General features: G+C 43.4%; 1 protein-coding gene and 1 pseudogene across 1 annotated transcript in view; one reads left to right on the top strand and one right to left on the bottom strand.

Annotated features, from left to right (window-relative positions):
- Nucleotides 1–13,958, bottom strand: part of CDC14A (cell division cycle 14A) — a 199,711-nt gene extending 185,753 nt beyond the window's left edge. Inside the window, exon 1 of the mRNA XM_055340337.1 lies at nucleotides 13,894–13,958. Coding sequence (XP_055196312.1) covers nucleotides 13,894–13,930 — 37 coding nt within the window. The 5' untranslated portion in view covers nucleotides 13,931–13,958. The remainder of the gene's footprint in view (nucleotides 1–13,893) is intronic.
- On the top strand, nucleotides 9,341–10,032 carry LOC129519275 (cofilin-1-like; annotated as a pseudogene).
- Nucleotides 13,959–20,486: the final 6,528 nt, after the last annotated feature.

Below are 20,486 nucleotides of genomic sequence, written 5' to 3'. Positions count from 1 at the left end.
GAAATTTAATTTGCATATATTGGCTATAAATGTGGATAAGACAATATATATATTTTTTTCTATACTGTGGGTATGGAAGATCCTAAGCAAATGTAAAAAATAGAATATACAAGAATTACACTGGATCAAAATATTTTAATTTAATAAAAGTAACAGGATTTGTAAGAACTTGATTTCTAAAAAACTTTTTTAAAAAAACTTCTAGAAATAAGAATTAACATAAATGATTTGATTACTTGACTTCTTAGGTGGCATGTTAATTGTCCCTAACTACTTTGACTATAAAATAATGTCTACTTCGGATTCTAGGTTGAATAACCTTCTAAAGTGTTCCAAAAGGAAAATCTCCTAAAAGCACTGAGTGTTATTATCTAATTAATAATTTCCTAGATTTTACATGATTAGAAACCACAGATACACAACGAATATGTCTGGTATGAAATCAGATCTTTGCTTTCATCCCTGTAGCAGGCAATGCTCATAGTGTGCAAATGCCTTTAAAATGCAGGAAACATACCCTTTAAAAAGAATTTAGATTTTGGTAGTTCTCTACTGTTTCTACCCACCATACTTCTCACACCAAATATGTGGGTGCTTTCCAAACCAACCAGTTCTCCAATTCTCCACAGACACCAGCTAGATGTCCTACAATTCACTTCAGTTCTGACACTTCCTACCTGGAGTTGGCCCAGACCCCACAGCTGAAGGGCTCAGTTCCACAAGACTGCCCTACTTCAGATGCCAATCACTAGTTCAAGACTATCACCTGCACTGACCAACTGGCTATAAGTCAGGGGTCCCCACAACCCATTCCTCAAGTTCAATAGTTTGCTAGAATAGCTGACAGGCCTCTAGGAAAATATTCTACTTCCTATTACCAGTTTATTACAAATGATACAAATCAGGAACAGCCAAATGGTGCATAAGGGAAAGTATAGGGAGAGGGGATCAAAGCTTTCATGCCCTTTCTGGGCATGTCACCTTGCCAGCACCTCGATGTGTTCACCAATTCAGAAGCTCTGTGATTCCCACCTTTAATCATTGGCTGTTAGTGACCGAACTCCAGCCTCTATCCCCTCCCCTGAGGTCTAGGGGAGAGACCTCCCCCTGGTTCCTCTGGTAACCAGTCCCAAGCTGAAGCAATCTAGGAGCTCACCAGGAATCACCTCAGAGTATAAACTCAGGTATGACTTGTTAGGAATAACCAAAGATGCTCCTGTCATCCCCATCATTCAGGAAATTCCAAGGTCTTAGAAACTCTGTATCAGAAATGGAAAGAAGGGGGACACTTGGATTGACCACCTGCCTTCGGCTGAGGTCGTGATCCCGGGGTCCTGGGATAGAGTCCCTGCAGGGAGCCTGCTTCTTTCTCTGCCTATGTCTCTGCCTCTCTCTCTCTGTGTCTCTCGAGAATAAATAAATAAAATCTTAAAAAAAAGAAAGAAAAGAAAAAGAAATGGGAGGAAGACCAGAAGACCCTGGTGCCTCGTTGGTTAAGTCTTGATCTTGATTTCACCTCAGGTCATAATCTCAGGGTTGTGAGATCGAGCCCTGGTACAGCTCTGCACTCTGCTCGGAGTCTGCTTGAGATTCTCTCCATTTCCCTCTGTCCCTCCTCCAACTCACATGCGCTCTATCTCAATCAATCAATCAATCAATCAATCAAATCTTTAAAATAAAAAAGAAATGGGAAGAAGACCAAACAAATATTTCTTATTTTCACACATAGAAAAAGAAAAGCCTATGGATTATTTGGGAAAGGAAGCTTCCTCGATCTTTCCATTTTATAATTGCCCAAAACTATTTAGTAAGAGAGGACTTTTAACTGCAAATATGTGAACTATAAACAGAAAGTCAGTATTCATTGGGTAACACGGGTCCATTGAAGCTTTATTAAGTTTTAGATTATTTCTGACTATGCAATGTCTTAGTTAGGTCTCCCAAGAAGCAGATTCTGAAACAAGATTCCAAGTGCAAGTCATCTATTTGGGACGTGCAGAGAATACCAAATGAGGAGTGAGGAAATGGGGCAGGAAAGGAAGGCAATCAGTGGAAGGTGTGCCTTCAGGCCCAGCTGCCACTGCAGGCAACTGGAGCTGATTCCCCAGGGTGTACTGGGTCACGGTGTAAAACTACCTGCCTCCCAATTCACCCAAGGGCAAAGGAGCTCTGATATTTATCTACCACCTACCAGTCATTGGTTGAGCACTTCTCCTGGGGAGGTTATTTCTCTCATAGCCAGAGGAGGTGTGAGGACATAGTGTCAAAAACAACAGATACACAAAATTAGACATGTCTTTGTATTTGCCTATTAGAGGTTATTTCACTCCTGCCTCTCATGGCAAAACTCCTCGAAATATTTCTGTCCTCTCTGTCTCCAATTCTCCTCTCATTCTCTCCTGAGCACACTCCAGTCAGGCTTCTGTACCCACCATTCCACTAAAACTACTCTTTTCAAGGTCAACAGTGACCCACAGAATGTTAAATTCAACAGTCAATTCTAGCATCCTCCTTAACTTATTAGCAACACTGAACCCCATTGTTTGCTTCCTTCTCCTTGAATCACCTTCCTCACTTGGATCCCATGGCACCATATTCCTGATGTCCCCGCTGTCGCATCCACTGCTGCTTCTTTAGACTCTCTTCCTCCTCATTTTCTCAAGCTCTTGAAACCAAAGGATCCCAAGTCTATTATACTTCTTGTCTCTATCTTAGCCTTTCCTGCTATGATTTCATCTCATCGTGTGGCTTTAACTCTGATCTGGATGCTGACTCCACATTTTTATCTCCAACCCTGACCTCTCCACTGGTCTCCTGACTCGTATATATATCCAACTGCGCACTAGACATTTTCACTTGAATGTTTAAAAGGAACCTCAAACAGTGTGCCCCCAAACAAACTCTTCATCTTTCCCCTAAATTTTGCTCCAAATACAAACTTTCTCTTCTCAGGCAATTCTACCTTTCTCAGTGGCTCAGATCAAAAACTTAGGATTTATCCTTGGTTCCCCTCTTTATTTCATATACCACATCTAATCTGTAGCACCTCTACTTTCAAAATATATTCAGAACTGGAATAGTTCTTCACTATCAAACCACATCCAAGCCATCGTCATCTAAGAATAACTGCAATGATCTCCTAACTAGCTTCCCTCATTCTGCCCTTGTCAACTATGGCCTAGTCTCAACAGAGCAGCCAAACGATCCCTTCAAAATGCTAAGTCAGGGGCTCTTGGGTGGTTCAGTCAGTTAAGCATCCAACTCTTGATTTCAGTTCAGGTCATGATTTCAGGGTCTTTAGATCAAGCCCGTGTGGGGCTCCATGCTCTGCGTGGAGCCTGCTTAAAATTCTCTCTCCCTCTCCTTTTGCCTCACCCCTTCCCCACCACACTCTCTCAATGAATGAATTAATGAATGAATAAATAATAAATAAATAAATAAACAAATAAATAAATAAAAATAGTAAGATACTAACTGAGCCAGCCAGGCACCCTCAATAAAAATAGTAAAATACTAAGTCAGATCCTATCACTTCTTGGCTCAAAATCTCTAATGCAGTCCCAAACCATTTAGAGTAAAAGCCAAACCCTTAAAACAAAATGAGAAAGTCTCTAAGGGACACAGCCCCTTACTACTCCTCCAACTGCACCTTCTATCATTTTGCCCCTTATTCCTATTCACTCCAGCCACACTGGTCCTTGCCATTTCTTGAACATCCCATACACATTCCCACTTCAGGGCTCTTGCCTTTGTTGTTCCCTCTGCAAGGGACTTACTCTCATCTCCCTTTGGTCTTTGCTCAAATATCATTTTCTCAGTGAATCCTTTCATAACCACTTTTAAAATCTGAACCTCTCATCTTCCACCAGCACTCCCTGTCTCCTTCCTTGATTGATTTGTCTCCACAGCACTTACTACTTTCTAACATACTGGATTTTTTTTTAAGATTTTATTCATTTATTCATGAGAGACTCACACAGAGAGCAGAGACACAGGCAGCGGGACAATGAGGCTCCATGCAGGGAGCCCAATGCAGGACTCCATCCTGGTACTCCAGGATCACACCCTGGGCTGAAGGCAGGCACCAAACCACTGAGCCATTCAGGGATCCCCTAACATACTGATATTTTACTTATTTTGTTCCATGTCTATGACCCCCACTCTAGATTATAAGTCTCACGTGGCAAGAATTTCTGCCAGTTGGGTTCACCACTGTGTCCTCAGAGTCTAGTAGAAAACCTGGCACATGGTGGTACCCCAACCAATATTTTAATTAATTCACTAAATGTGTAATTAATTAAACTGATTAATTAACTAACAACTAGTGAGAACAAAAGTTTAAGACTGAAGTGGTTTGAAAAGTGACTAAAAGATTCAGAGTATGAGACTGATCATTAAAGCAACACTTTTAAGAAGCTTAGGTCAGAAGGAAGATGAGAGATAAGGCAGGGTTGTGAGAGCATTGAAGGACAAAGGGAATGTTATGTTCTGTTTTATTGTTTTAAGGCTGGTATCTTTGAGCACACTGACAGATCGAGGGAAACAGGACAGTGAAGTTGGAAAGACCAAGGCCAGAGGGAAAGTGTAACTCATCTGAAGAAATGGAAGGGACAAGATTAAGAATGAGCAAGATTAGCCCTGATTGTGTGAGGATCACCCCCTCTTCCAGGACAGGGAACAGCAAACTTTTTAAAGGGCCAGGTAACAAGTATTTTAGGCTTTTTAGGCCATTAGGTCTCTTACAAGTACTCAACTCTGCCTTTGGATTGCAAAGGGAGCCATAGACAATTCATAAAGAAATGAGCATAGCTGTCTTCCAATACAATTTTATTTACAAATCATATGGCAGGCCCCCAGACTGTAGGTTGCCAACCCCAACTCTAAGATTATAAGGAAGGCAGTATGAATGAGAGCAAATGTACTTACATTTATGAATTGGATGGGCAAGGGATGGAAATAGTATACTTGCCTCTTATGACCTCTATTTTCTTTATGAATTAGAAGCTGGGGAGAGGAGTTTGACTAGGTTGGGGTTTTGTGGAGGATGGTGAGTATCTAAAATATTTGAAATACAGAAAGGAAGGGGGGTGAATATTGCCAAACAGAGACTAGAAACCAACCCACACCATTCTGTGTGTGTGGTTTTTTTTTTTAAAGATTTATTTACTTATTCATGGGAGACACAGACTGAGAGAGAGAGGGGCAGAGACACAGGCAGAGGGAGAAGCAGGGAGCCTGATGTGGCACTCCATCCTGGATCACAGGATCATGGCCTGAGCCAAAGGCAGGCGCCCAACCGCTGAGCTACCCAGGTGTCCCCCCACACCATTGTGTTTTATCAGGACCAGTCTTGGGAACAGTGAAGGTCAATTATCTGACAGAGAAAGACTTCATGAAGCTAGTCTTACGTTGGCTGCCTTCCTTCCCCTTCTTCCTCCAACAGCACTCTCATTTGCTTTTGAAACATTTACCCCTCAGTCTCTGCCAAATATATGGTTGTGGCAGCATTAACCTCAGACTTCCCCCTCAGCTCTAGACCTGGGTTGTGGCTACCTCCCATGATGGTCACAATGACTACATTGGGGATGAAGAAGGAACATAGTTTGGGCCTATGTGAACCAGTCTAACACGATTTTGGACAAATCTGCCATGATGATCATTCTGTGACCTGAAGCCTTCTTGGGCATAGCACCCTCCACATTCTTTTTGTGTAACCACACCCTTAAGCATACCCTTGGGGCATAACATCCTTGGTCTGCTCTTAAGACAATGATTCTCAAGCATTTGCTTCCAAGTGATCTCCTAGCACATAATACCCAGCCTCTAGGGGTATAAAAGCAGGTCTTTCAGAGTGGGGTGGTAGAGACCTACTCATCTTGCAGCTAGCTACCCAAGACATGCTTCTGTCCCTAAGTCCCTTTAATAGGGCAGCCCGGGTGGCCCAGCCATTTAGCGCTGCCTTCGGCCTGGGGCGTGATCCTGGAAATCCGGGATCGAGTCCCACATCAGGCTCCCTGCATGGAGCCTGCTTCTCTCTCTGCCTGTGTCTCTGCCTCTCTCTCTCTGTGTCTCTCATGAATAAATAAATAAAATCTTAAAAAAAAAGTCCCCTTAATAAACCATTTATCAAGCTGGACTTGTCGGTCCCTTTCTTCCTCCTTATGGCTCCTTAGGCCTTTGAAGGTTGTTTTGTATATATTTTCCTTTTGAAGAACAGGGCCAAAGAGAGAAAATGAATTCCAAATTCTGTCCAGGGAAACTTCCAAAAAGCTGAGTGATGAATGATGTGGGGAGAAAAGTTAACATCTAGAACGGTAGCCACCTTTTTGCCACCAAGTAGAATCCAAGAATAAAGGCAGCCCATGGAAGGCAGGGCAGAGAGAATAGAAACAGGACTTGATGACATCATTAGGTTACCCATGACAGAAGAAACTACACATGATATTTTTTATTTTGGAGCCACTAAAATCTTCTTTTGAGTTTGAGTTTTATTGTCTGTGACTAGCTACATGAGAATCTGAAATAACACAGACCTTACTTTTTAAACATGTGATTTGGGATTATTAGCATGGTTATAAATGGGGTTAAGTACAAGGAATCTGCATTTTTAAATAATTATTCCAGATGATGCTTTGACACATGGCCTTAAAATAAAAGAAAAAGTTGAAAAAAATAAAAGGTTAAAAAAAAGATAAAAGGTGAACACTCTAAGAAGCTTCAGAGGCTGAAAACTCACATTTTGACTAATCTGTTAGTTGAATAAATACATATTGAGCATCTTCTTTGTACTAGGCATCGTTCTTGATGCTGAAGATAGAACAGTGAACAGAAGACCAAAAAAATCCTCCTTTTAAAGAGGTTACATTTCAGGTGGGGGAGATAGGTAGAGGAGAGAAGAAGAGTAAAAAAGTAATATGTCACGGATGCCTAGGTGGCTCAGTGGTTGAGCATCTGCCTTTGGCTCAGGGCGCAATCCCAGGATTCTGGGATAGAGGAGCCTGTTTCTCCCTCTGCCTATGTCTCGGCCTCTCTCTGTGTGTCTCTCATGAATAAATAAATAAAATCTTTTTAAAAATATGTCAGATGGTGATGAGGGTTATAAAAAAGAATAAAACAGGGTTCAGGGATACATGGTAAGGGGATGCTATTTTACATAGGTAGTGCAAAATGGAATAAAAGAAGCCTCATTTAAAATGGAATTGGGAGGCAAGAAGGGGGACCTCTCACACACTACTGCTCATTGTCAATTGCAGACCCCAATGGGAAGAGATTTACTTACATTCCCAACAGAAAGAAGTCTGCTTTACTACTCCAGCAGGAGGAAGAATTTCTTATGTGGCAACATGCTCAGCCAATAAGAAAATACCACAACTTGGGGCACCTGGGTGGCTCAGTTGGATAAACATCCTGACTCTTGATTTCAGCTCAGGACATGATCTCAGGGTGGTGAGATGGAGCTCTGCATTGGGCTCCACACTCAGGGCAGAGTCTGCTTAAGATTCTCTCCCTCTCCCTCTGCCCCTCCTCCCCGCCCTGTGTGCACAAGCTCTCTTGATTCCTCACTCTCTCTGAAAGAGGAAGGAGGGAGGGAAAGAAGGAAGGAAGGAAGGGAGGGAGGGAGGAAGGGAGGGAGGGAGGGAGGGAGGAGGGGAGAGGAGGAGGGAGGGGAGGAGGGAGGGGAGGAGGGAGGGGAAGAGAAGAGAAGAGAGCAAAATAAAACACAACTCAGCCAATGAGAAACTGTCACCACCCTGAACTCTTGCTTTCCTTCAATGGACTGTCATTCAAAGCAGCAACTTTCCAATGTTCTTTTCTCTATAAAATTTCTCTCCTTTGATCTCCAGACATGACTATGGTTTGCCACAGCATGCAGGTCCTGAACTGCAATTCCTCTGCTATTCATGAATAAACCCATTTGGATGGTAAAATAATCATCTGTTTTACTTTTTTTATGATTATTTATTTTAGAGAGACTCAACATGCATGCATGAGCGGGGGAAGGGACAGAGGGGAAAGGAGAGAGAAAGAGAACCTGAAGGAGACTCAGCCCTGAGTGTGGAGCCCCACCTGGGGCTCTATCCCGTGACTGTGAGATCGCCACCTGAACCAACACCAAGAGTCTGAGCCACCCAGGCACCCCTGGCTGTTTTACTTTTTAAGGTCAACAGTAGTCAGAGGAATCTCTCTGATGAAGTGTTATTTGAGCAAAGACCTAAAAGAAAAAAAAGAGGAGTGTACTATGCAAATATTTAGGGAATAATTTTACTGCGTAGAGAAAACATCAAGTGCTAACCAGTGAGCCCTGGGCATTTTGGAAGCAGTCAAGGAAAATCGGGTTGGATGGAGCTGAGTGAATGAATGGGAGAGGGGTAGGGAATGAGAGCATAAGGGAAGTAGGGAGGTTGGGTGCAGCACATCTGTAGATCTTGAGAAGCTCCTTGGATTTTTTTTAAGATTATTTATTTATTTATTTATTCATTCATTCATGAGAGAGAGGGAGAGAGAGAGAGGCAGAGACACAGGAAGAGGGAGAAGCAGGCTCCATACAGGGAGCCCGATGTGGGACTTGATCCCAGGACCCCAGGACCACACCCTGAGCTGAAGGTGGCACTAAACCACTGAGCCCACACACACACCCCTGCCCCGGGCTGCCCAGCTCCTTGGATTTTAATGATGTCTACGCCTATAGAACTAAATCCCCATTCATTATCAGGACCTTGAGGCCCTTGGCCCTCTGTCCCCCTGCACTTTGCAAGCTTGTCTTTAGCCATGTCTGATTTCATACTTGTCCTCTTCCAGGCCATGAAGGTGTCTCTTCCCTAGACATGCCATGCCCCGTATAGTTGGTGCCCTCCGTGATACCCTTTCTACCATCTCTGCCTGCCAAAAGCCTGTTGGCCAAAAACCAGCTCCAATGCTACTTAGAAGACTTAGAAGCGGAGGACTTAGACTTAGTTATTCCCTCTCCTGTGCTCCCACAGAAATATATCTGTACCTTTTTTGGGGATACTTATCATTTGAAAATCTACAATAAAGGCATCTCGCTGGATGACTACTATTCCCACCAGATTGTGGACTCTTTATTCTCCTTTAAATTTCCCCAAATTTAAGGGGTGCCTCGTATCTATTAAATCTTCAATAAATTTGTTACATAAAAAGGTGAAGTGTGTCTGGGTATGATTAGCGATCCAGTGTGACCAGAGCAAAGGGCCCATGAAAGAAAGTTCAGAGATATAAAACTAAAGAACTAATGGAGAGTCGGGTCCCGGCAGCAGCTGCAGTGGCTCTCCTCCCTTCTGACCCTTTTTGCTATCTCCCTTTCGCTTCTGGAAACATAGCCTCTGGAGTGGCGGTTTCTGACTGTGTCATCAAAATGTTCAATGACATGAAGGTGCGTAAGTCCTCAACACCAGAGGAGGTGAAGAAGCGCTCAAGAAGTCAGTACTTCTCTGCCTGGGCGAGGACAAGAAGAACATCATCCTCGAGGAGGCCAAGGAGATCCTGGTAGGTGATGTGGGCCAGACTGTGCACGACCCACACGCCACCTTTGTCAAGATGCCACCAGACAAGGACTGCCACTATGCCCTCTATGACACAACCTATGAGACCAAGGAGAGCAAGAAGGAGGACCTGGTGTTTACCTTCTGGGCACCTGAGTCTGCACCCCTTAAGAGCAAAATGATTTATGTCAGTTCCAAGGATGCCACCAAGAAGAAGCTGACCGGGATCAAGCATGAATTACAAGCAAACTGCTACAAGGAGGTCAAGAAATTGGGGGGTAGTGCCGTCATCTCTCTGGAGGGCAAGCCTGTAAGAGCCCCCTCCAGCCCCCTGCCTGGAGTATCTGGCAGCTCCAGACCTACCCATGGGGGTTGCAGGCTGCCCCCTTCCAGCCAGACCGGAGAGGCTGGGGGTGATCCCAGCAGGGGGAAGGCAATCCCTTCACCCCAGTTGCCAGACAGCCCCCTCACCCCCTGGACATTCCTCCTCCCTGTATCCCTGACGGTTCTGGCTTTCCCAAACCGCTTTTGATCTTCTGATTCCTCTTGGGCTGAAGCAGACCAAGTTCCCCCCAGGCACCCCAGTTTGGGGGGGGCCTGTATTTTTTAACAACACCCCAGTTCCCCACCTGTTCCTCCCTTTTCCCATGCTGCCAACTTCTAACCGCAATAGTGACTCTGTGCTTGTCTGTTTAGTTCTGTGTATCAATGGAATGTTGTGGAGATGACCCTTCCTTGTGCCGCCTGGTTACCCTCCCCTTTTCCCCCTGGTCTTGGCACTCATGGAAACAGGACCAGTAAGAGACCTTCAATTAATCACACACAAACACACACAACAATTTAAAAGAAAAAAAAAAAGAACTAATGGAGACTTTCTAACACCAGGCTGAGCATTTGAACTGTTGCATCACACCTCTGCCTCCTGATTCCCCAATCTTCCATTTGCAGTAAAGAAGGCTGATGGTGGTTTTTTTTTTTTTTTTTTTTTTTTTTTTTTAAGCTGTAAGTCTGTGTCAGGGTTAAAAAAGCATTCAGGGATTCCTGGGTGGCGCAGCGGTTTGGCGCCTGCCTTTGGCCCAGGGCGCGATCCTGGAGACCCGGGATCGAGTCCCACGTCGGGCTCCCGGTGCATGGAGCCTGCTTGTCCCTCTGCCTGTGTCTCTGCCTCTCTCTCTCTCTCTCTGTCTCTTTGTGACTATCGTAAATAAATAAAAATCTAAAAAAAAAATTAAAAAAAAAAGCATTCAGATTTTTAGCAGAGACTAAAGGAAAAAATGCTGTCATACATTTCACCCTCATTAGTCTGAAGCCCAGACACTATTGAGACAAATTTGAACATACTTACTTTGGAGACTGACCCATGATAGGGTCTAAACTGTCATTGTGTGATTTGAGCTAGATTCCAAATCTTTCTACGCATCCCTTTTATCATCTATAAAGTGGGGATGGAACCTACATACTACGTTGTGAGGATGAATGACATAATGCGGTGTAAGCCACCTAGCCTTCACACAGGCCGATATACTTGAGTGTTCAACAAACTTTAGCTGGTATTATAAATTAAAGTAAATCACCAACCTATTGACCTACCAACTCTACAACCTCCTTTGTAGACAAATCAGGTAAAAATTCTGCAGGTTTAATAGCTGAGTCAAAAGCGGGTAACAGTCAAGAAGTATGAGGAGAACATTCAAGAATCTGCATTTCCTATTTCTTCCTAACATTTTATGGTCTATGTAAAGACCACAAAGCCTAAGTATCATGAAATGTCCTTCTAAAGGCATACAGAATTTTGCATAGAAATCATAACTCAATATATTACATACAACTCAATATATCTCTGATCAAATGACCACTTCACTAGGAGTAATTAAGCCTCTTAATTAAGTCTTCATTAAGCTTCTATTTGCCTCTTAGTGGGAAAAGGACAGGGTAGGAAATTCTATCTGAAGTAAATCTGAGAACTGTAACACTAGGAAAATGCTTTAAGTGTCTGCTTTTAAAAATGAAGTTCATGGGATGTCTGGGTGGCTCAGTAGTTGAGCATCTGCCTTTGGCTCAGGGAGTGATCCTGGAGTCCTGGGATTGAGTCCTGCACTGGGCTCCCCGCAAGGAGCCTGCTTCTGTCTCTGCCTCTCTGTGTGTGTCCCTCATGAATAAATAAATAAAATCTTTAAAAATAATGAGATCCACAAATACTGTATTATCTATCTGGAAAGTGACATCCATGTTCCTGGAGCAATTTGCCACTTTTAGAATTGTTGTGAAATATAGAAGCAGAACCTGGCTGAGAAAAATTAGAAACAAATTGATATCCAGTCAGTCTTCTGGAAGAAAGTTCCACTTCTTTACTGTGACTCTATTCTTTCACTTCTTATTCCATTCCATTCCATTGTCTCCATGTTCCACATTCCTTCAGCTAAGCCCCAAGCCTAAGAAGGGAGTCCAGTGTAGGAGAGGGGTTGGTTAATCATCATAAACCCTGCAGTCGGCCTGCGTTCAGATCACAGCCTAGTTGCTTTCTAACCAGCTATGTGACTTCATCCAACCTGGTATTACTTAATACAACTTCACTTTTCTCTTCTGTAAAAGGAGAATAAACAGGGGCACCTGGGTGGCTCAGTCGGTTAAGTGCCTGCGTTTGGCTCAGGTCATGATCCCTGGTTCCTGGAATCAAGCTCGGTATTGGGCTCCCTACTCAGTGGGGAGCCTGCTTCTCCCTCCCCCCCCCCCAGTTTGTGTTCTCTCTCTCACAAATAAATAAATAAAATCTTTTTTAAAAAAGGAGAATAAAGGGGATCCTTGGGCAGCTCAGGGGTTTGATGCCTGCCTTTGGCCCAGGGCATGATCCTGGAGTCCTGGGCTCAAGTCCCACATCAGGCTCCTGCATGGAGCCTACTTCTCCCTCTGCCTGTGTCTCTCTCTGCCTCTGTGTGTGTGTGTGTGTCTTTCATGAATAAGTAAATAAAAATAAATAGGTAAGTAGATAGATAAGTAAATAGATAGATAAATAAATGAATACATACATATATACATACATACATACTTCGCCTGTCCTGCAGGTGAAGTGAAAAGGCACATGTAAGGCAGTCGGTACCAAGCCTGGCACACTACAGTCTATAAATGGTGGCCACTGGCATCACTATGTTATAGTTCAGTCTAACATATTTAACCTCTCTGTAACTTTTTTTTTTTAAGATTTTATTTACTTATTCATGAGAGACAGAGAGAGGCACAGACATAGGCAGAAGCAGAAGCAGGACCACACCCGGAGCCAAAGGCAGATGCTTGACCACTGAGCCACCCAGGTCTTCTCTATAATTTTTAAAGGACAAAAGAAAAATCAAAACGAACAAAAAAACACCAGGCAGCCACACCCCAGAAATTCAAAGGTGATCAGTGCAATTGGGTCTATTAGGTCTAATGCAATTAGGTCTAATAGAGACCTATTGAATTATATGGGACAAAGATAATACACCAGTCTTGATAACAAGCAAGGAAAAAGGCCCCTCCCCACAAAAACTCTTCACCTGCCAACCTCCCTCTTACATAACAGTTCATACTACAGAGATAATAATAATAATAATAATAATAATAATAATAATAATAATAATAATAAAAGAAAATCCAACGTTCTTGACATATAATCCCCTACTGGCCCTGAGTACAAGGATGTTTTCACGGTCAGCCCACCAGAGACCAATTCTAGGGAAGTGACTCTTTCTAAAAACACCTAGGATGTGTTAAAGACACCCATGCCCATACACAGCTTCAGGACCTCAAGGTGAAACAGCCAGATCCATGGGTCCCCACATACACACTTCTCAGAGCAAGTCATTTCAGAAACCTACTTGGACCAAGACGGCACTCACTCACACTGACCTGCAATTTGTGGGGCCCATCCTCCCTCTTCTTCATAAGGATATCCGCTTGGGCTATAAGGACCCCACATATTCCGAGTTACCTTTTCATTCTTCTGGGTGGCACAAGCCAGTTGTACTCAGGTGAGAAGACAGAAGAACCCTGCCCTATCACGTGGGCAGACACAGTGTTCGATTACGTTCTATCAGTTAGATTCTAGGGTCGAGGAACTAGATCAGATTACAGTGTAGGAGTCATCCCGCCCTGTAATGCAAGTAAAGGTATGGGGGACGCTGCTTTGCCTTTGGAAAACACCGACTGACAAAAACAGTGTGATCTGATCCTAAAATTTTACTAAACACTGCCCAGAGGCTCTTGGTAAAGCAGAAGTGTAAAAATAATGAAAAGTAAAGCCAAAGTGTAAGATGATGAGAGCTGACGGCATCAAAGCCTGTTAGCTCCATTCTGCTATTTATAGCATTGTGGTTTATTCTGTGTCAACACAATCATAGTTGAATTTGATATTACTCACAGTCTTGGTTGATGCTCTTTAATTGGATCAGATTCATGTGCCAGCTGCACGCCCATGTGGGAGGACCATCAATCATAAACTAAATGTTGATGTTTAAAGGTAATGTTAAGTTCTCTTTTCCAAATTGGTTGAATTATACGCTGTCATGTCAACTTCTCTTTTTCCTCTGGCTTCCAGTAGGAGCCTATAAACAACAGAGGGGTGAGCCAGCTCAGTCTGTCACTAAAGCAATTTCTAATGAGCTAGGAAACAGCTGAAGGGACGGCTTGACCTCTAAGTTAGAGACGCTAACTATTTGTGGTAGTGAAGAGTGAAGAGCCAGACTTCTTGGGTTCACAGCTCCGTGCTCTGCCCCTTGTTAGCAATTCGATCTTGGGCAAGTTTCTTAGTTTCTTAGCCCCACTAAACCTGTCTCTTCATTTGTAAAATAGAGCTATTTATAATAGAGTTTTTGATGATTAAATGAGATCATCCATTGAAAGCGTTTACCATAATGCCTGGCATATAGTAAGGGCTTAATAAATGTCAGCTGTTTGTAATGATAACAAATACCAGGCTAAATGAAGCTTTCCTAGTAGTTACTCTCTCAAAGACATTCCAATTGACACATACCCTAGCCAGGGATTCTCAATTTCAGGACTGTTGACAGTTTGGACTAGATAATTCTTTGTTATGGGTGACTGTCTGATATGCATTGTAGGATGTTTAGCAGCATTCCTGGCTTCTAACCACCAGGTAACACCATCCTAATAGTGACATCCGAAGGGGTCTCCACACGTCGCCAAAGGGCTCTGGGGCGTGGCGGGGGGAGCGGGGTGAGGCAAAATCGGCCCAGTCTGAAGACCACTGTGCTGGATCAATTTTTGAGCTCGTGAGATTATAAATTTTTATGAATTAACAGAAAATTTATGAAAGGGTTAGCTATAAACTAGCAACGATATTACTTGCTTTTCTTTTTTAAAGATTTTTTTTTTTTTTAATTTGAGAGAGAGCAGGCAGGCAGCTAGCTGCTATTAAGGACACAGCATCTTTGTCAGATCACTCTCGACTAAATCCACTATGTCCACCAGGTAACTAAATAGTAAATAAACCACAACACACAAAAAGCCTGCCTTATCATGATCCCCAACCTTGCCATTCATTCAGGTCTGTGAAGACAGCGGTGGTCACCCTTACCTCGGTGTTCTCAGTGCCCAGCACACAGTGGACGATGAACGAATGAACGGTGAATGAATGAATATACGTGTGCGCCTCGTGGCTGTGTTCAACGAGTCTCAGTGGCATTTAGGTTTCCTCATTCTTTAGTTCAGTCGGCACACAGAGGACACGACCCCGGATCGCACCCCACTCGCCCGCACACCGTGGGGAACCCGGCGGGGCCGGAGCCCAGGGAGGGAGCACCTTCCCCGCAGAGCCTCGGGGCCCGGGGCCCAGGGCTGGAGGCCAAACAGCGGATCATCTGCAGGAAAGAGCACCAAGGGCGAAGCTGGAGAAGTGGATCCAAACAGGTCAGTCAGCAAGCAGACCTGCGGCGGACTGCGGGGAGGACAGGGCCTGGGCCGGCGGGCTGGAGGCAGAAGCTCCCAACAGGGAGTGCCGTAGAAGGATCCTCCGGGCAGGCAGAGATGCCTTTGGCTGGATTTGAATTTGTCTCAGACAACATGTGATATGGTCCAGGCCCAGGGCGGAGCGAGCCCTGGCCTGTGTCATCCACGGTTTGAGTGCACCAGCTTGGTGCCCATGACCGTTTGGGTCAACACCGCTTCACCCAGATCCACCATACACACGCTGAGCGAAACTTTCCCTTAGAAACTGGGATTGTTTCCCCAGTGGCCCATTAAATGAAGGCGTTTAATTATGCAGAGGACAACTTAAATATGCTATAAAATGACACATAAATCACAAAGTTCAGCAAGCAGGATTTTCAGGTGAACATCACTTCACCTATTTTCATGTGAACCCCCGCCCCCAAAATGATGCAACTGTAATGGGTGATTGCAGGATGTTTCCAAAGCACGCAAATGAGGATTCTTAAATCCCTGGTTATTTGCTACTGAGATGTAAATGGGTAAACAAATACACAGCTCTCTCAAGTCAGCTCAGCGATGTCTACTGTTTGCTGCATTGCCCAATGCACAAGTTAACCATTTGCACAATTTTAGTTGAGTTAAAATGTATTTTTTTCTTATCTTTTCACCCTTTATTATTATGCAGAGGTAGGAACTCAGAGGTGATAATGAAACCTTATAACCCTCATGTGAGAAGTTTCTTCTTGGGTCGTGTGTTAGGAAAAGCTACATACTTCCTTTAAGGAAAAAGTGGGCTTTGGAAGAATGACAGAGAAAGGGAAAGCAAATAACTAACAAGCTATCATGCCTCCCTTTTTTCTTTTGCCAGGAATCCTAGACCAAGCCTGAAACTCAATTCTAGTGGTTCACTTGTGTTCTACTTTTATGCCTAGACGTGACTTTCTCTTCTAGTTTCTATTTCTCTGGGCCTGATTTTTAATTCCTTACTTGAAACTCACCATTTGGGGCACCTGGGTGGCTCAGCTGGTTGGGCGTCTGCCTTTGGCTCAGGCCATAATCCCAGGGTCCTGGGATGGAGCCCCACATCAGGCTCCCTGCTCAGCAGAGTCTGCCTCTCTCTCCATCTGCCACCCCCCGCTCATGCTTTCTCTCTCTTCTCTCTCTCTCAGGTAGATAAATAAAACATTTTTAAAAACAAAACTCACCTTTTTATGGTATGAGCATATCATAAGTCACTTCAATATTTTGTGAAATGAGGTGAGGTATAAATAAAAATTAAACAAAACAATGATAAAAATGTTTGTTATGTAAATTACATTGTAAAGTGAGAGGTGAGATCAGCCTTAGTAATTAGTCAAGTAGTACAATGGAAAAGACATAAATGTTAGAAAACTCACAATAACATTTAGATTTTTTTTTTAGTTTTGTGGGGTTTTTATGACAGGATTTTTGACCACCCTTGGAGTATTAATTCCTTGGAGAGTTAATACCTTAAGGCTTTATCAGTCAGCAGGTTACTGAGGACTAGGTAACAGGCATGTAGGATTACATGTAGGAGGGGATCCTGATAGGAAAAACACAGAAAGGGCAGGGAAGATAACATCAAGGACCAGCCTAACAGCCTGTACTCCTAATCTTTAAAAGGTGCTGTTGCAGCCACAAGGAATGCCTTGGGGGTACTATACAGTTTCTCCGTGATGCTGCTATACCAGACACGTCAATCATGGTGACTGCCCCACCCATAGCCCTACTGAAGGGGCAACCCTGGCACCCAAGTTTTACTTCAACAAGATTCAGCCCTTGGCCAGAGTGGTCAGCTCTCACTCCTATCCTGACCTAAGGTACCTACAAAAGATTTACTATTTACCCTAATTCCGCAGTGGGTCACAGAACACCGGTGGGGTCATTTCCATAATCATACTGCTACTACCGAACAAGCAATACATGAATGTGTTTTAGAATTCAAGAGAGACTATTAAAGTACATTTCCCTCCCTCCCCACCTGGAACCATTCACTTTTCCAATGAAATTAAGATTGTTATTGGGGCGCCTGGGTGGCTCGGCAGTTGAGCGTCTACCTTTTTTTTTTTTTTAAACTTTTTTTTTTTAATTTACTTATTTATGATAGTCACAGAGAGAGAGAGAGAGAGAGAGAGAGAGAGAGGCAGAGACACAGGCAGAGGGAGAAGCAGGCTCCATGCACCGGGAGCCCGATATGGGATTCGATCCAGGGTCTCCAGGACCACGCCCTGAGCCAAAGGCAAGCGCCAAACCGCTGCGCCACCCAGGGATCCCGAGCGTCTACCTTTGACTCAGGTCGTGATCCTGGAGTCCCGGGATCAAGTCCTGCATCGGGCTTCCTGCATGGAGCCTGCTTCTCCCTCTGCCTGTGTCTCTGCCTCTCTCTCTGTGTCTCTCATGAATAAATAAATAAATCTTAAAAAAAAAAAAGACCTGAAATGAGATTAAGAGTCAGACAGTTGAGGCATCCGGGTAGCTCAGTTGGTTAAGCATCTGCCTTCAGCTCAGGTCATGATCCCAGGGTCCTGGGATTGAGGATTGAGCCCCACGTTGAGCTCTCTGCTCAGCAGGGAGCCTGCTTCTCCCTCTCCTCCCCATTTGTGCTCTCTCTCGCTATCTCTGTCTCTCTCTCAAATAAATAAATAAAAGCTTTAAAAAAAAAAAAAGGAGTGAGACACTTAACTGACAGAGCCACCCAGGTGCCCCCTCCCATAAACATTCTTGTATATATACTCTGATGCACATGATATAAGAGTTCATCAGTTATATATCTAAGAGAGAACTGTGGGTTGTAGGATGTGTGTATCTTCAAGTTTACTGAGTAATATCAACGTCTATTCCAAAGCAGTGAACTAATTATACTCCCACCAGCAGCAAATGAGAGACCTATTGTTACACATCCTTGCTAATACTTCAGATTTTAAAATTTTGCCAACTTCTCGAGTGTGCTATATGGTACCTCATTATTTTCACTTGCATTCCTATGAAGATAATGCAACCAAGCATTTCCTTGTCTCTTTCAAGTAGTGCTCTGGCTGCCTCCTACAAGCATTTACTTCTACAATCTTTATTATTATTCAGTTATCAGTATTTTCTAATTATTACTATGATTTCTCTTTAACTCATGGATTAATTTCCAAACACATATGATTTATAAATTTTGTTACTGATTTCTGACTTAAATCCATTGATGTCCATGAATGTATTATATTTGATATTCGTTCTTTGCAAACTTTTAAGAATTTGTTCTATGGACAAGTACATGATCAATTTTCATATTTACTCATGTTTCCTTGTTTCCTTGAAAAAAAAATGTGTATTCTCCAGTAATTGGGTGAAATCAGTTGAATAAACATATATCAGGGATACCTGAGTGGCTCAGTGGTTGAGCGTCTGCCTTTGGCTCAGGGCGTGATCACAGGGTCCTGGGGTCGAGTCCCACATCGGGCTCCCTATAAGGAACCTGCTTCTCCCTCTGCCTATGTCTCTGCCTCTCATGAATAAATAAATAAAATCTCTAAAATAAACAAAACAAACAAGCAAACATATCTCAAGTTTCACCATCATGTAGGTCATTCCTAGAGTCAATCAGGCAGTTTGAACCTCAGAAACACAAAGATGAGGGTTGCAGCTAAACTTACCATTTTGACTGACATCTACCTTCAAGTAAAATCTCTGGGGAAAAGCATCAAAAGTCACTTCTGAAGAAAAAAGTAAAGTGGGGTTAAGGAAAATTCAACATACAATAAGGGTGTTGAATGAGGAAGTGAGAAGAGGAAGAAAATTAACTTCTGTTTCACAATTTTGTCTAGGGACAGCCTCTAGCCTTCCTGTTTTCTTATGCTTTCTAAGGTGGTGGCTAATTATTCTGAAAACTGATCAATGCCAGAACGCCTTGGTAGCTCACTTGGTTGGGTGTCTGCTTTCAGCTCAGGTCATGTATGGTCTCAGGGAGTCCTGGGATCAAGCCCCATGTTGGGCTTCTTGCACAGCAGCCCAGGAGTCTGCTTCTCCTTCTTCCTCTTCCCACTGCTTGTGGTCTCTATATCTCAAATAAATAAATAAAATCTCTAAAAAAAATTGATTGATGCCAAAATGACCAGTGATTATCTATGCTAATTGGACAATATGACTCCCCTCCAAGGCAGTATTTGTATTTTAAGCAATTTTTCTGAAGACTCAATGCCAGAATCCAAATGTCGTGACTTTTTTTTTCTTTATTTGAGAGTGTAAGCACATAAGTGTGCATGTGCACGGGAGGGGGGACAGATGTTGTGCAGAGGGAAAGGGAGAGAGAGAGAGAATCTTAAACAAACTCCATGTCCAATATGGAGCCCATCGCGGGGCTGACCTCACAACCCTGAGATCATGACCTGGGCTGAAATCAAGAGTGAGTCACTTAACCAACTGAACCACTCAAGTGCCCCTGTTGTCATTAATTTTTGTCCAATGACCTCAATGTTTCCCTGTATCTCTAACTACCATTTATTTATTCCCACAAATTTGAGAGAAAGAAATATCCCTCCTCTATCCAAAGGCTTTGTTCCTTGATTTGATCCTCTCCCTCTGCTAGTGTAAGACCCTGCATGCACTGAATCCAACATTCCAAGAAAGGTCTCCCTTGATGATTCTAATCCATGGGAGCTATCTCACAGAAACTCTCCAGTGATTCCAAAGTAAACCCCCACCCCCATCTCCTGACCTTCTAGTAGTGGGGGTGGGGGTAAAGGATATTTCTTCTCAGTTCCAAGGCTTTTCTACTTAACTTTAATTTTCTACTTAACTTTTTTTTTTTTTTTAAATTTTTATTTATGATAGTCACACAGAGAGAGAGGCAGAGACACAGGCAGAGGGAGAAGCAGGCTCCATGCACCAGGAGCCCGACGTGGGATTTGATCCGGGGTCTCCAGGATCGCGCCCTGGGCCAAAGGCAGGCGCCAAACCGCTGCGCCACCCAGGGATCCCTCTACTTAACTTTTGACAGAGCCTCCTGACAATCCTCCACCAGCTTTTTGGTATTTCATGGAATTGTGAAATAACAAA

This window comes from Nyctereutes procyonoides, unplaced genomic scaffold, assembly GCF_905146905.1.
Source record: "Nyctereutes procyonoides isolate TBG_1078 unplaced genomic scaffold, NYPRO_anot_genome, whole genome shotgun sequence".
Lineage (NCBI taxonomy): Eukaryota > Metazoa > Chordata > Mammalia > Carnivora > Canidae > Nyctereutes > Nyctereutes procyonoides.
This window is presented reverse-complemented; position numbering and strand designations above follow the sequence as displayed.